The following is a 12,258-nucleotide window of genomic DNA, read 5'->3' on the forward strand; positions in this document are numbered from 1 at the left end:
ACACGATTTTCTCCCAGGCAGTCGATGTGGATGCGATCTCGCGTCACCGTCACGTTGATCTGGCCGAGAGCGAAGAACAGCGCCGAGAAATACGTGCGGTCCGGGTTGTGCGACGCCGATGTGACCTCCCCGTTTACCATGATCTCTGTAAATCAGTCGATTAAGAGATAAGTAAATAAATAAAAAATGTGACGCAATAACGTAAGGCGATCTTAGTAAAAAACAAACCAAAAGAAACGATGAGAAAAATATCGACAATGGTGATTTTGGCTGACAAATTATGGAAACAAAACTTGTGAATAATTCCAAGTGATTCTAAAACCCAACTATCTTCAAATCAATATTTTCAGTTACAATATGATTCTAAAACCTGTATCTCCTCTTATGAGTGATTCTCAATGATTTTCAAACCTTGTCTACCCATATGAATGATTCCAAATAATAAAAAAAAACGTATTTTCACTCATCTTCAGTTATGGCTGATTCCCCATCTTCACTTCCGAACGAATCCAAGTGATTAAAAAAAAAAAAACATTATCTTCAGTTTACGATTCTCAAAAAAAAAAAAAAAAAAAAAAAAAAAAAAAAAAAAAAAAAAAAAAAATCTGATTCCCAACGATTTCAAATGAATCACTCTCCACCACAAACGACTCCCAAGCATCTCGAAAGACCCCCCTCCCCCCCGTATCTCCACTTCGAACGGTTCTCTCACTTGTGTAAGGATCCTGGATCAGGCTCAGGTAAGCCCCGTTGTAGCCGTGGTAATCGAAGCAGAAGGGCAGGCGGATTCCTCGAGTGTGGACGATGAAGTTGGGATCGCCGACGACTGCGGGAGGAGAAATGAGGAATGGGATATTATTACACGCTTGTAAGCTGCGGTTGTGTGGATTGTGCGAGCTAAGTGTCACACTGTGAAAAGGATGTTTGAGGGTTTTTAAAAACATTTTTTTCTCGATTTATTCTTTTCTTAACCTTATTTTTCTGTTTGTTTCTCTTTTTTTTGTAAATATTAAGAACAAAATTGTGTATCCAAATGACCTAACAGTGAAACAAAATATTAATTTTATAAAATAATTAAAAAAGACACCTCGTGCGTACATCCAAAGAGAAAATAAAGCAACAACGATTTATTGTTAGCAATTCAGAGCCAACGAGGCGAGAGAGAGAGAAAGAGAGAGAGAGAGAGAGAGAGAGAGACAGAGAGAGAGAGAGAGAGAGAGAGAGAGAGAGAGAGAGAGAGAGAGAGAGAGAGAGAGAGAGAGAGAGAGAGAGATTGAGAGGGAGAGGGAGATGGGAGGAGGGAGAGAGAGGGAGAGGGAAGAGAGAGAGAGAGAGAGAGAGAGAGAGGAGAGAGAGAGAGAGGAGAGAGAGAGAGGGAGAGGGAGAGGGAGAGGAGAGGGAAAGGGAGAGAGAGAGAGAGAGGAGAGAAGAGAAAGAGAGAGATTGAGAGAGAAGAGAGAGATTGAGAGTGCAGAGAGAGAGAGAGACAGAGAGAGAGAGAGAGAGAGAGAGAGAGAAGAGAGAGAGAGGAAGAGAGAGAGAGAGGAGAGAGAGAGAGAGAGAGAGAGAGAGAGAGAAGAAGAGAGAGGAGAAGAGAAGAGAGAGAAGAAGAGAGAGAGAGAGAGAAGAGAGAGAGAGAGATTGAGAAAGAGAGAGAGAGAGGAGAGAGAGAGAGAGAGAAGAGAAGAAGCGAGAGAGCGGTAGATGCGAGAGAAATGGGAGGAGGTTTGGAGGATAGAGAGTGAGAGAGAGAGAGAAGACCTACGTACAACCATGTGCTTGTATACGTCCGTGTTTGGGAAGTAAAATCGTTTCTTTGTCTCTTGTTGGGCCTTCTGTGGGTTAGGACCAGGTTGTCTAGCCGAGGTTGGGAAGCATCACCATCAGTGGCGTGTACTCAGTCACGAAATGATTCTGGGAAAACGAAAAGAGGATTTGATTTGATTTTGATTTAGTTGGTGTGATTGATTCGTATTGTTTTTATTGGAGGTTAATTAAAGAGATCGAAGGTGTGTTGCTAAGACTTTCAGCGTCGGGGCGATGTGCATGGATGCTGTGTGTCTGGAGGGTCACGTTGGCATATATTTGTAAAAAGGCATTATGAAGATCGATGTTGATACTGTATTTGCCATAACCAACTCAAGAAAGTATGATTCTGTAACCCAAAATACCTATGTAAAGTTTTTTTTTTGTGCAAGGCATTGGAAAAATAAATAATACTGTATACTTTAATCAAAACGAAATGTAATGTAATTCTGTAATCCAATATTCCCACGTAAGTTGTTTTATTTGCAAGAATTTAAGAAAACAAATTAGGGTCATGTATCAACCACGATTTTTTCTGAATGATAAAAAGACATAACGATACACCCGAAATACCCATCAAGCCACCCTGTAGAGTCACGGCGACGCCTTACCCTGGTGGCCAAGTCTTGCAAGGTATAGTGCAGTCTCACAATGACCGATGGGTCCTCCGAAGCGGCCATCTTCGCCAACAGGTCCTGCAGGATACACAAGGGAACTTCAGTACAGACACACACAAATATATTCAGAAAAACACGAAATAATTTTAATAGTTTCGTGGGCTCATATAAATGTGTATTTTCAAGTTAGGTTTCATGCACATATTCCATACATACGCCCACGCCGCACGCACCACGCACGCGCACGCGCACGCACACACACACCCCACACATAATATTATATATATTATATATATATATTATAAATATATATATATATTCAATAATATAGAATATACTTCCCACGTTCTCTGAACGTTCTCTCTCGGTCCTTTTTGCACTAAAAAAGTTTTGCATCTGCATCATTTAGATATGTATTTACCTGCATCACGGAATTTAAACTCTGCACATGGGCATACTTGTACTTTGAAATATTTCTGCAGTAAATCCCTGCAACTTGCAATTCAAATCTGCAACACAGACACACCTGCACTTTGTAATTTCGCCATGTAACCTGCACGTAACTACAACTTTTAGACTAATTCTGCACCTTGCACATTTACGGCCGGTTTGTTAAAATATTCATTATATGGACATACATATACACAGAAATAAATGCATATCTATCTGTCTGGACATGCACATCTACCGAACAGATAGACAGATAATTGTAAATCTATCATATCGATAGACAGACATACATTTATTTCTGTGTATATGCATGTCCGCATAAAAAAAATCATCAACTCAGGTCCCGCACAATTTTAAGAAATCTACCCGTAGACTTTCCTTCCCCATTGCACATTACCTGCACTTTAAGGTAAGCCCAAATTCTGGAGACGATACCAACGCCCCCCATCGGGATATTTTGGTACCGGGAGTCGATTCGGGTCACCTCGAGTCGTACCAGCCCGAAACGACCTCGACCCGTCACTACAGGATGGAAATCGGGGGTGTTCGGGGTCAAGACGCCGGCGGTGACCATCTGGAAGGGAGGCGCAATATTAACCTTTTAGTTTTTGAAGGTAAAAAAAAAAATAATTATAAAAAAAAAACTGAATTATAAGAAAAAAATATTTATAGGTGAGTCGTAAATGGGAGATATGATAGGACATATGGATATCGCGGTGGGTCGTATCATATTTCCGATTTATGGGTCACCTATAATCAGTGGGTCATATCCTTGTCATGAAAGTAGTAGAAGAAGAAATATATACTATATATATATATATATATATATATATATATATATATATATATATATATATACAACACATCTATATATTATATATATATATATATATATATATATATTATATATATATATATATATATATATATAATATATACATATACATATACATATACACATATATATGTGCATATATATGTGCACATACACACACACACACACACACACACACACAACACACACACACACACACACACACACACACACACACACACACACACACACACACACACACACACACAACACAACACTAATATATATATATATATATATATAGATATATATATATATATATATATTATATTTGTATATATATATATATATTATATATATTATATATATATATATATATATATATATATAAAATGGAGCGTACGTCATGCTTTGCTCTAAAAAAATAAAAATATAAGTAAGGAGCATGTCATTCATGAAAAAAAAATAATAAAATATATAAGTGAGATAATGTCATGAAAAGTAATAACTGAAATATTAGTGAAATCAAATTTATCCTTTAGTTATGATAAAAAATAATAAATCTGGAGCATTTTATCATTCGGTCATAAAAAAATATATTACCCTTTGGTCATGGAGAAAATGAAAAATAAATAGATACATATTATCCTTTAGCTATGAAAAAATACATATTATCATCTATTAATCATGAAAAATAATTGACATGAGGGGCATACTATGGTTCCATCTAGCAAAAACTGAAATCGTATGGTTATTATTTTATGCATGGTTATTATGAAAGAGTATAGCCCTTATTTTAAGCCCGTATCATCCCTGCATAAAATCATCGCCATAAAGGATGGAAAGAACCAACGAAAATAAACTATCTTTACGTTTATGAATAATATTTTGCAGGCCAGTCTTTCTCTCTCGCTCTCTGTTATATTCCTTTCTCTATATCTCTCCTCTATATCTCCCGCAACTCACCTCGCTGCCTGAGTAGAAGTAGTTCGAATTCTCCCGCCGAACCAAGAGCTCTTCATAGAGTTGTTCCTGCGGGTAGGCCATGGCCACGTCCACCAGCAGGGGCGACGAGATCTCCTGGAAGAACCTGCGGACCTGTTCCTTCACTCCGGCGGGCGGGTACACTCTCAGGGCCCACGCGCCGCTGTCCGCGCTCACCTGCTCGATCAGTCTGGGGGGGGGGGGGGCATGCGTAAATATACATATGTGCATACGTACTTATATACATACATAAGCACACAAGTACACACATAGATATACGCGCACGCGCACGCAAGCACGCACGCACGCATGCACGCACACACGTGCACATGCTCGCACACATACATACATACACACACACACACACACACACACACACACACACACACACACACATATGTATATATATATATATATAAAATATATATATATACATATATATATATATATATATGTATGTATGTATGTATATGTACATATATAAATGTGTATATATATATAATATATATATATATATATATATATATATATATATATATATATATATATATATATATATATATATATATAAAATATATATATAATATATATATATAAATGGTGCAGATATGTCAATCCGCTTAGCGAGCTTAAACACAATCACCTCGACAACAACCCAGCCACCAGCATGACACCGCTTCGCCCCGTACCTCAGATCAGCGTCGGGCCCGAAAACCACTCCAAAGATGGGTATGTTGAAGGTATTGGCAGCTCGCAGCGTGGCGCGAATCACCTCCGGATCCGTCTGGCCAAGGGTGCCCCAGCCATCGCTCACCATCACCACCTGCGGATGAACAGATGGGTAAATAAAGAGAATTAATAAAGAAAATAATAAATGTAGAATTAGATATGTAAATTAACAAACGTTTCCCTGTTTTTTTTTTTTTTTTTTTTTTGTGTGTGTGTGTGTGTGTGTGTGTGTGTGTGTGTGTGTGTGTGTGTGTGTGTGTGTGTGTGTGTGTGTGTGTGTGTGTGTGTGTGCGCGTGCGTGCGTGTATGTGTAGCGTGTGTGGGTGAAACTCTAACACGAATGCTTTTTTTATTTCGGTGTTTTCTAGAAATAGAAGAAGAAAAAAAGAAAAAGAAACAGAGAAACAGAAAAAGAAAGAAAGAAAAAAGAGAGAGAAAAAAAGAAAAGAACATGAAAGAAAGAAAAGAGCGAGAGATAGAGATAGATAGATAGATAGATAGATAGATAGAGAGAGAGCGAGAGAGAGCGAGAGAGAGAAAACGAAAAACCCGCCAAGCATCCCACCTTCCTGGCCACGTTCTTCCTGTCGTAAGCAGTGGCCTTCCGGAGCGCCTCGTGGTACGCCGGGTTCAGGTAGGAGTTGCCCATCGGTTCGAGCCTCTTCATCATCCTCTTGACCTTCTTCTTGTGCGAGCGAGTGCCGTTGAACAGGCCCAGGCTCTTCACGTCCGCCGAGAACACCAGCAGCTGCAGGAGGTTTTAAAAAGGGGAGTTACGGGGCAGTTGGATTATTGTTATTGCTGTTGCTTGTCGGTATTATTATTCTTGTTGTTGTTGTTATTATTGTTATTATTATTGTTATTATTATTGTTATTATTATTATTATTATTATTATTATTATTATTATTATTATTATTATTATTATTATTACTATTATTGTTGATATTGTTAAAATTATTGTTATCATTATTGTTATTATTATTATTATTGTTGAAAAAGTTTCTTTAGATTTGCTAATCAAAATCAAACACAGGGTCAATACCAGCGACCTAGGGTGATTGAAGTTTGAGGTAATGGAACATCAACCAAAATATGGAAAAATATGCAGAACATCTACTCAAGTCAATTCACGAACATAGAAATATTTTAGATCGATAGGGCTCTTCTGAAAACATGCGCTTTGCTGTTTAAAACTATTTTTTGGACTTCTTTTAATTTTGGATTTCCCGGTATTTGTTCAACAAACTTATCAGTACCTTTCTTTATAAGGCCAAGTGCTCCAATAACAACAGGCAAAGTTTTGTTTTTTAAATGCCACATCTTTTCCATCTCTATTTCCAGGTCTTTATACTTTGATAACACTTTCGCTGAGACGTTTCTGTCTGAGGGGATGCTCATGTCTATAAACAGGCAGGTGTTGTTTATTTTGTCCTTGATACGATATCTGGACGATTCGCCTGTATAGTACGATCTGTGTGATTTGGAAAGTCCCACAGGATTGTAGCATCTTTACTTTCAGTAACTGGCTGTGGATGGTGTTCGTACCATCTATCTTGCATTCCGATAGAAAAGTGCTTGCAGATCTTCCAATGCAGGTACTTGCCCACTCTGTCGTGGCGATTTTTGTACTCATTTGGTGTTAATATTGAGCAACCAGACACAAGGTGTTCAATTGTCTCAACCTTGTCTTCACAAAACCTACACTTTGGGTCAATGCCATTATGCAAGATGTTAGCTTGATAGTTTATGGTAAACAAACTTGGGCTGCAAGAATAAAACCCTCTGTTTCCCCTTTAAGTCCGGAGCTTCTAAGCCACTGATGTTATTATCATTATTATTATTATTATTATTATTATTACTACTACTACTACTAACATCAGCATTATTATTATTGTTACTATTGCTATTAGCATCAGCATTATTGTTATTATTATTATTCCTATTATTATTATTTTTTTACTTCAGCATCTGCTTTTATGTTGTGGTTATACTATTTTGTTTTATATCAATATTAGCTTGATAATAAATAATAGCAATAATGTAAAAAAACACCATAACAGTCATCGTCATCGGCATCACAAATCTTCTTAGAATAAATAAATACATAATTAGAGAATGTGTGAAATAGTAATAAAAAAGATAGAGAGATTTTTGAGCGAAAAAAGTGAGAAAAATAAAGAAATTAAGGAGTAGAAGAAAAACAATAAAAGAAATCACGAATTCGCGAAAGAAAAAAAACTGACAGAGAGAGTGAGAGAGAGAGAGAGAGAGAGAGAGAGAGAGAGAGAGAGAGAGAGAGAGAGAGAGAGAGAGAGAGAGAGAGAGAGAGAGAGAGAGAGAGAGAGAGAGAGGCGAAAGAAACAAAAGAGAAAAAGCGAAAGGGAAATAAACCGAGGAAAACCTTCCTCCTCAAGTCCCACTCGAAGTCTCCCCCTCGAAATCCCACCTCGAACGTGTCCTCCGAGCGCAGTTCCCCGAGCATGGCGTCGACGGCCCCCTTCATGTGCTCGAACTGCTGCCCCTTCATCGAGAGCGACACATCGAGGACGAACACCGAGTGGGTAGGCATCCTCACCATCTCCTCGGGGCAGAAACTATGGACGAAGTGGTCGTTTTCTCGCTATTATTGGGGGGAAAGAGAGAGGATAAAAAAAACGGTAAAATATATGATATATGGATAACGGATGAGGGGGAAAATGAAAGGAAAAAAGGACGGATGAGTAGGGGAGGGAGGGGGGAGAGAGAGAGAGTGCGAGAGAAGAAGAGAGAGAGATGTGAGAAAGAACGGAGAGAAGAGGAAGATCGAGGACGGAGAGGAGATGAGGAGAGATGGATGACTAGATATGGAATACGAGGAAGAGAGAGAGAGATGAGGAGATGAGAGAGGAGAAAGGAGACGGAGAGAGGAGAGAGAAGAGATAATGGAGAGAATGTGTGAGGAGAGAGAGAGAGAGAAAGAGAAATGAGAGTAAAGAGAGAGGAGAAAGAGAGAGAAAGAGAGATGAGAGAAAGATAGATAGATAGAGGAGAGAGAGAGGACGGATAGAGAGGAGAAGAGAGAGGAGAGAGGAGGAGGAGAGAGGTATGATCCAGAGAGGTCGAGAGAGTGAGAGGAGAGAGTGGAGAAAGGAGGATAGTGCGGAGAGGAGGGAGATGAGAGAGAGTCCGCTGGGAGGAGGGAGACGGAGAGGAGAGAACGAGAGATGCTAGAGGAGGAGCGATGAAAGAGGAGACGAGAGGGAGAGAGAGAGAGCCAGGAGAGCGAGAGAGCGAGAGGAGAGAGAGGAGAGGAGAGGCTGACAGAGAGAGAGACGACCACGAGTTAGAGGAAGATGCGGGAGATTCGAGATATGGAGAGGGAGAGGAGAGAGATGAGAGAGATTGAGGATGACGACGAGAGAAGAGGAGATAGACGTGAGCAGACGGGATGAGAGGGAAGAAGAGAAGAGAGAGAGAGGGACGCGAGAACCGGAGAGAGCAGGAGAGAGATCCCTAGGAGGGAGAGGAGACGGAGAGATGACGAGGGAGGAGACGTGATCGAGAACGAGATGGACGACCGAGGAGAGACGAGAGACGAGACGAGAGAGAGAGATGAGAGAGCGACTGAGGAAAGAGCGAGAGAGAGCGAGAGAGAGAGAGAGAGCCGGAGTGGTCGTTTTCTCGCTATTACTTGAGGGAAAGAGGAAAAAAATACGGAAAATGTATGAAAGAGGAAAGAGGGATAAAGAATGGGGGAAGAAGGGAATAAGAGATGAGAAGAAAGAGGGTTAACGGATGAGAAGAAAAAGAAAAGGAAAAGACGGTTGCATGAAAAAAGGGAAAACGGACAGAAGAAAGCAAAAGAAAACGGATGGGAGAAAAAAAAACGAATGGCAGAAAAAGGGAGAGAGTGATGAATGAGACGAAAAAGCGAAATACGGATGGAAGAAAAGAAAGAAAGAAAGGGAGAGAGAGAGAGAGAGAGAGAGAAAGAGGAGAGAAAAGTGAGAGAGATGAGATGAGAGAGGAGAGAAGATGAGAGCCGAGAGAGTAGGAGAGAGATGAGGAGAGAGAGAATTTCGAGTCGAGAGAGAGAGAGAGAGAGAGAGGAGAGGAGGAGAGGAGAGAGGAGACGACGGACGGAGAAGGGGTGGGGGGGGGGGGGGGGGGGGGGGGGGGGGGGGGGGGGGGGGGGGGGTGGGGGGGGGGTGGGGGGGGGGGGTGGGGGGGGGGGGGGGGGGGGGCGGAAAAGGGAGAGGACAGAAGGCGATGACGAGATGAAGAGAGAGGTGACGCGTGATGAGAAGAGAGCGACGAGAGCGAGAGAGGAGCGAGAGAGAGCGAGGGGAGGAGATTTGAGATTAGAGAGAGAGAGAGTAGAGGAGAAGAGAAAGAGAGAAGGAGGGAGAGAGAGAGAGATAGAGAGAGAGAGAGAAAGAGAGTGAGAGAAGAGAGTGAGATAGAAAGAGTGAGAGAGAGCAGGAGAGAGGAGATGTACCGCCGGCCTGAGGATAGAGAGATGTCGACGAGGAAGATGAGAGAGGATGAGGAGGAGGAGGAGATGAGGAAGGCTGAGAGAGAGCATGGAGAGAGGGGGGAGAGCGACGAGAGAGGGAGAAGTGAGAGAAGAGACGAGGAGAGGAGAGTACATGGATGACGATTGGCGGGAGGAGAAGTAAGAGAGAGCATGAGGATACGGACGGATACGGATGAGAGAGATGAGAGGAGTGAGAGGAGACATGGAGGAGGAGAGGGAGGATGGAGAGAGGTGGAGAGGAGAGAGAGAAGGAGGGAAAGAGAGGAGAAAGAAGAGGATGACAGATGTAGAGAGGGAGATAGAGAATGTGGGAGGGATGAGGAGCGCAGGAGAGGGATGAGAAGGAGCCGAGAGGCGGAGAGGAGAAGATAGAGGGGATCGGATGAGTGGAGAGGAGAGAAGATAGACGCGACTCGTGAGAAGATGAGGGATGGAGATTTCCCGGAGAGTAACGGCGGAGTGATGAGTGACGACCGAGGATGAGAGAAGGAAGGGTGAGGAGGGAGAGGGAGAGAGGAGAGAGGAGAGAGATCGAGAGGAGAGGAGAGACGAGCGAGGGAATTGGGGAGAGAGGAGAGATTGAAGAGGGACGAGAAGAGAGAGGAGGACGGGCGACGTTGGGAGCGAGAGGAGACAGAGTTGAGAGAGAGAGGCAGGCCCTACCAGAGTGAGAGAGAGAGAAGGCAGAAGAGAGGAGAGAGAGAGAAGAGAGAAGAGGAGAATGAGATTTGAGAGATCGAAATGAGGGAGACCGAGAGAGAGAGGGAGAGTAGGAGAGGAGGGTGGCCGAGATGGAGGGAGCGACTGGAGAGTGGAGAGTTGGGAGAAGAGAGCGAGGGAAGTTGAGAGCGGAGAAGGGGAGAGCGGAGATGAGAGAGACGGGATGGGTGGGGATCGAGAGTGAGTAGAAGTAGGGAGAGAAGAGACAAGGATGAGGGGGGGGTATGAGGGTTTGAGAGGGGCGTTTGGGAGGCTGAGGATGACGAGAGGAGGAGAGAGGGATGGACGAGAGAGAGACGAGAGGATGAAGAGCATGGCGAAGATGTGAGAGAGCGAGAGGAGAGAGAGAGGCGAGAAGGGAGAGAGATTATAGGAGAGCTGAGAGAGGTGAGGAGACGAAGGGGGGAGCGAGACCTGCGGATCGGCGCGCTTTGAAGAGTGAGGATTTGAGCGGAAGCGAGAGAGGGATAGGCTGAGAGAGAGGGAGGAGCGAGGAACGAGAGAGTGAGAGGGGATAAGAGTGAGGGGGGACGGGGGGAGTCGTGAGGAGACGAGACGGTGAGTTGAGAGAGGGGAGAAAGAGAGAGGGTGATGGCGAGAGGGAGATTGGACGAGAGGAGGAGGGGAGAGGAGGGATGGGCGAAACGAGACTGAGATCGTAGGCCGAGAGGATGTTTGAGAGAGAGAGGGGAGGGGGGGGCGGGTGGGTTGGCTGCGGTGGTAGAGCCGGTTAGGGTCGGGGGTAGGTAACGGGAAAAGGTGGGGGTTAACGGAATAATAAACAGGGGGAGGAAGAAAAAAAAAAAAAAGAAAAAAAAAAAAACAAAAAAAAAAAAAGAAAAAAAAAAAAAAAAAAAAAAAAGGACACCAAACGATGAGGGAAAAGAAAACAAGACGAGAGGGAAAAATAGGAGAAAGATGAAAAAACGAATGGGAGAAGAGAAGAAGAAGAAGAAGAAGAAAAAAAAAAACCGGAGAGGGGAGGGGGAAGAGAATGGGGCCAAAAATGGAAAAGAGAGGAGGGGAGAAGATAGGGGAGAGGAGAAAGAGAGGAGATAGGAGAGAAAGAAGGAATTTTTATTATGACGGAAGAAAAAAAAATGGCCAAAAGTTGGGAAATCATTTATGGTTATTGTATAATCTATGTCTATCTAGCTATCAATTTCTGTATATCTTTTTTTTTCTTTTTTCGTTTTCTTTATGATTATATATATTTTTTTTCTGGAACATATTACTCATCCCAATTTCAACTTGACAACATCCATCTAAAGAAAATTCATATAATATTCTATTTTAAACGAACCAACAGCCGATAAACATAATTTTCAAACAATAAAAAAAAAATAATAAAATACAAGTCAATAAATAAACAGAACTAAATAAAAATGAATAAATAAATATAAATAAATAAAATAAATAATAATAATAATAATAAAGAAGGCCTATAAACATTCTTAACAAACTATTGAAAAAAAAAAAAAAAAAAACTACAACTAACCTGGATTTTTCTCGCCATCGTGCGCGCTGTTCCGGAATCTTGCTACGCAAAGACGGAAAGACGCCGGTACAACCGCCTCGTCCGGATCCGTCGGGCGGGTCTATATGCACATACTTGACCCAC

At 42.0% G+C, this 12,258-nt stretch overlaps 1 protein-coding gene and 1 pseudogene across 1 annotated transcript; both read right to left on the minus strand.

Annotated features, from left to right (window-relative positions):
* Nucleotides 1–823, minus strand: part of LOC119595794 — a 10,526-nt pseudogene extending 9,703 nt beyond the window's left edge.
* A 1,023-nt stretch (nucleotides 824–1,846) lies between these two features.
* LOC119595795 (inter-alpha-trypsin inhibitor heavy chain H3-like) lies at nucleotides 1,847–8,017 on the minus strand. The gene is made up of 7 exons (XM_037944961.1): nucleotides 7,848–8,017; nucleotides 5,966–6,148; nucleotides 5,361–5,494; nucleotides 4,654–4,861; nucleotides 3,271–3,447; nucleotides 2,418–2,501; nucleotides 1,847–1,914 (listed from the first exon to the last, which is right to left on the minus strand). Exons 1-7 carry the CDS (start codon nucleotides 7,977–7,979, stop codon nucleotides 1,858–1,860), a joined length of 975 nt encoding a protein of 324 aa, XP_037800889.1. The 5' UTR covers nucleotides 7,980–8,017; the 3' UTR covers nucleotides 1,847–1,857.
* Between the last annotated feature and the right edge of the window lie 4,241 nt (nucleotides 8,018–12,258).

Source organism: Penaeus monodon, chromosome 36, assembly GCF_015228065.2.
Source record: "Penaeus monodon isolate SGIC_2016 chromosome 36, NSTDA_Pmon_1, whole genome shotgun sequence".
Classification (NCBI taxonomy): Eukaryota; Metazoa; Arthropoda; class Malacostraca; order Decapoda; family Penaeidae; genus Penaeus; species Penaeus monodon.

Bases quoted from the DNA above. Each gene is read 5' to 3' on its own strand.
- LOC119595795 (XM_037944961.1), bottom strand. From the start codon at position 7,979: ATGGTGAGGATGCCTACCCACTCGGTGTTCGTCCTCGATGTGTCGCTC. The intron at 6,149-7,847 runs GTGGGATTTCGA...AACCTCCTGCAG, and splicing joins GCTCGGAGGACACGTTCGAG to CTGCTGGTGTTCTCGGCGGA. The intron at 4,862-5,360 runs GTACGGGGCGAA...CCCCCCCCCCAG, and splicing joins GGGCCCGACGCTGATCTGAG to ACTGATCGAGCAGGTGAGCG.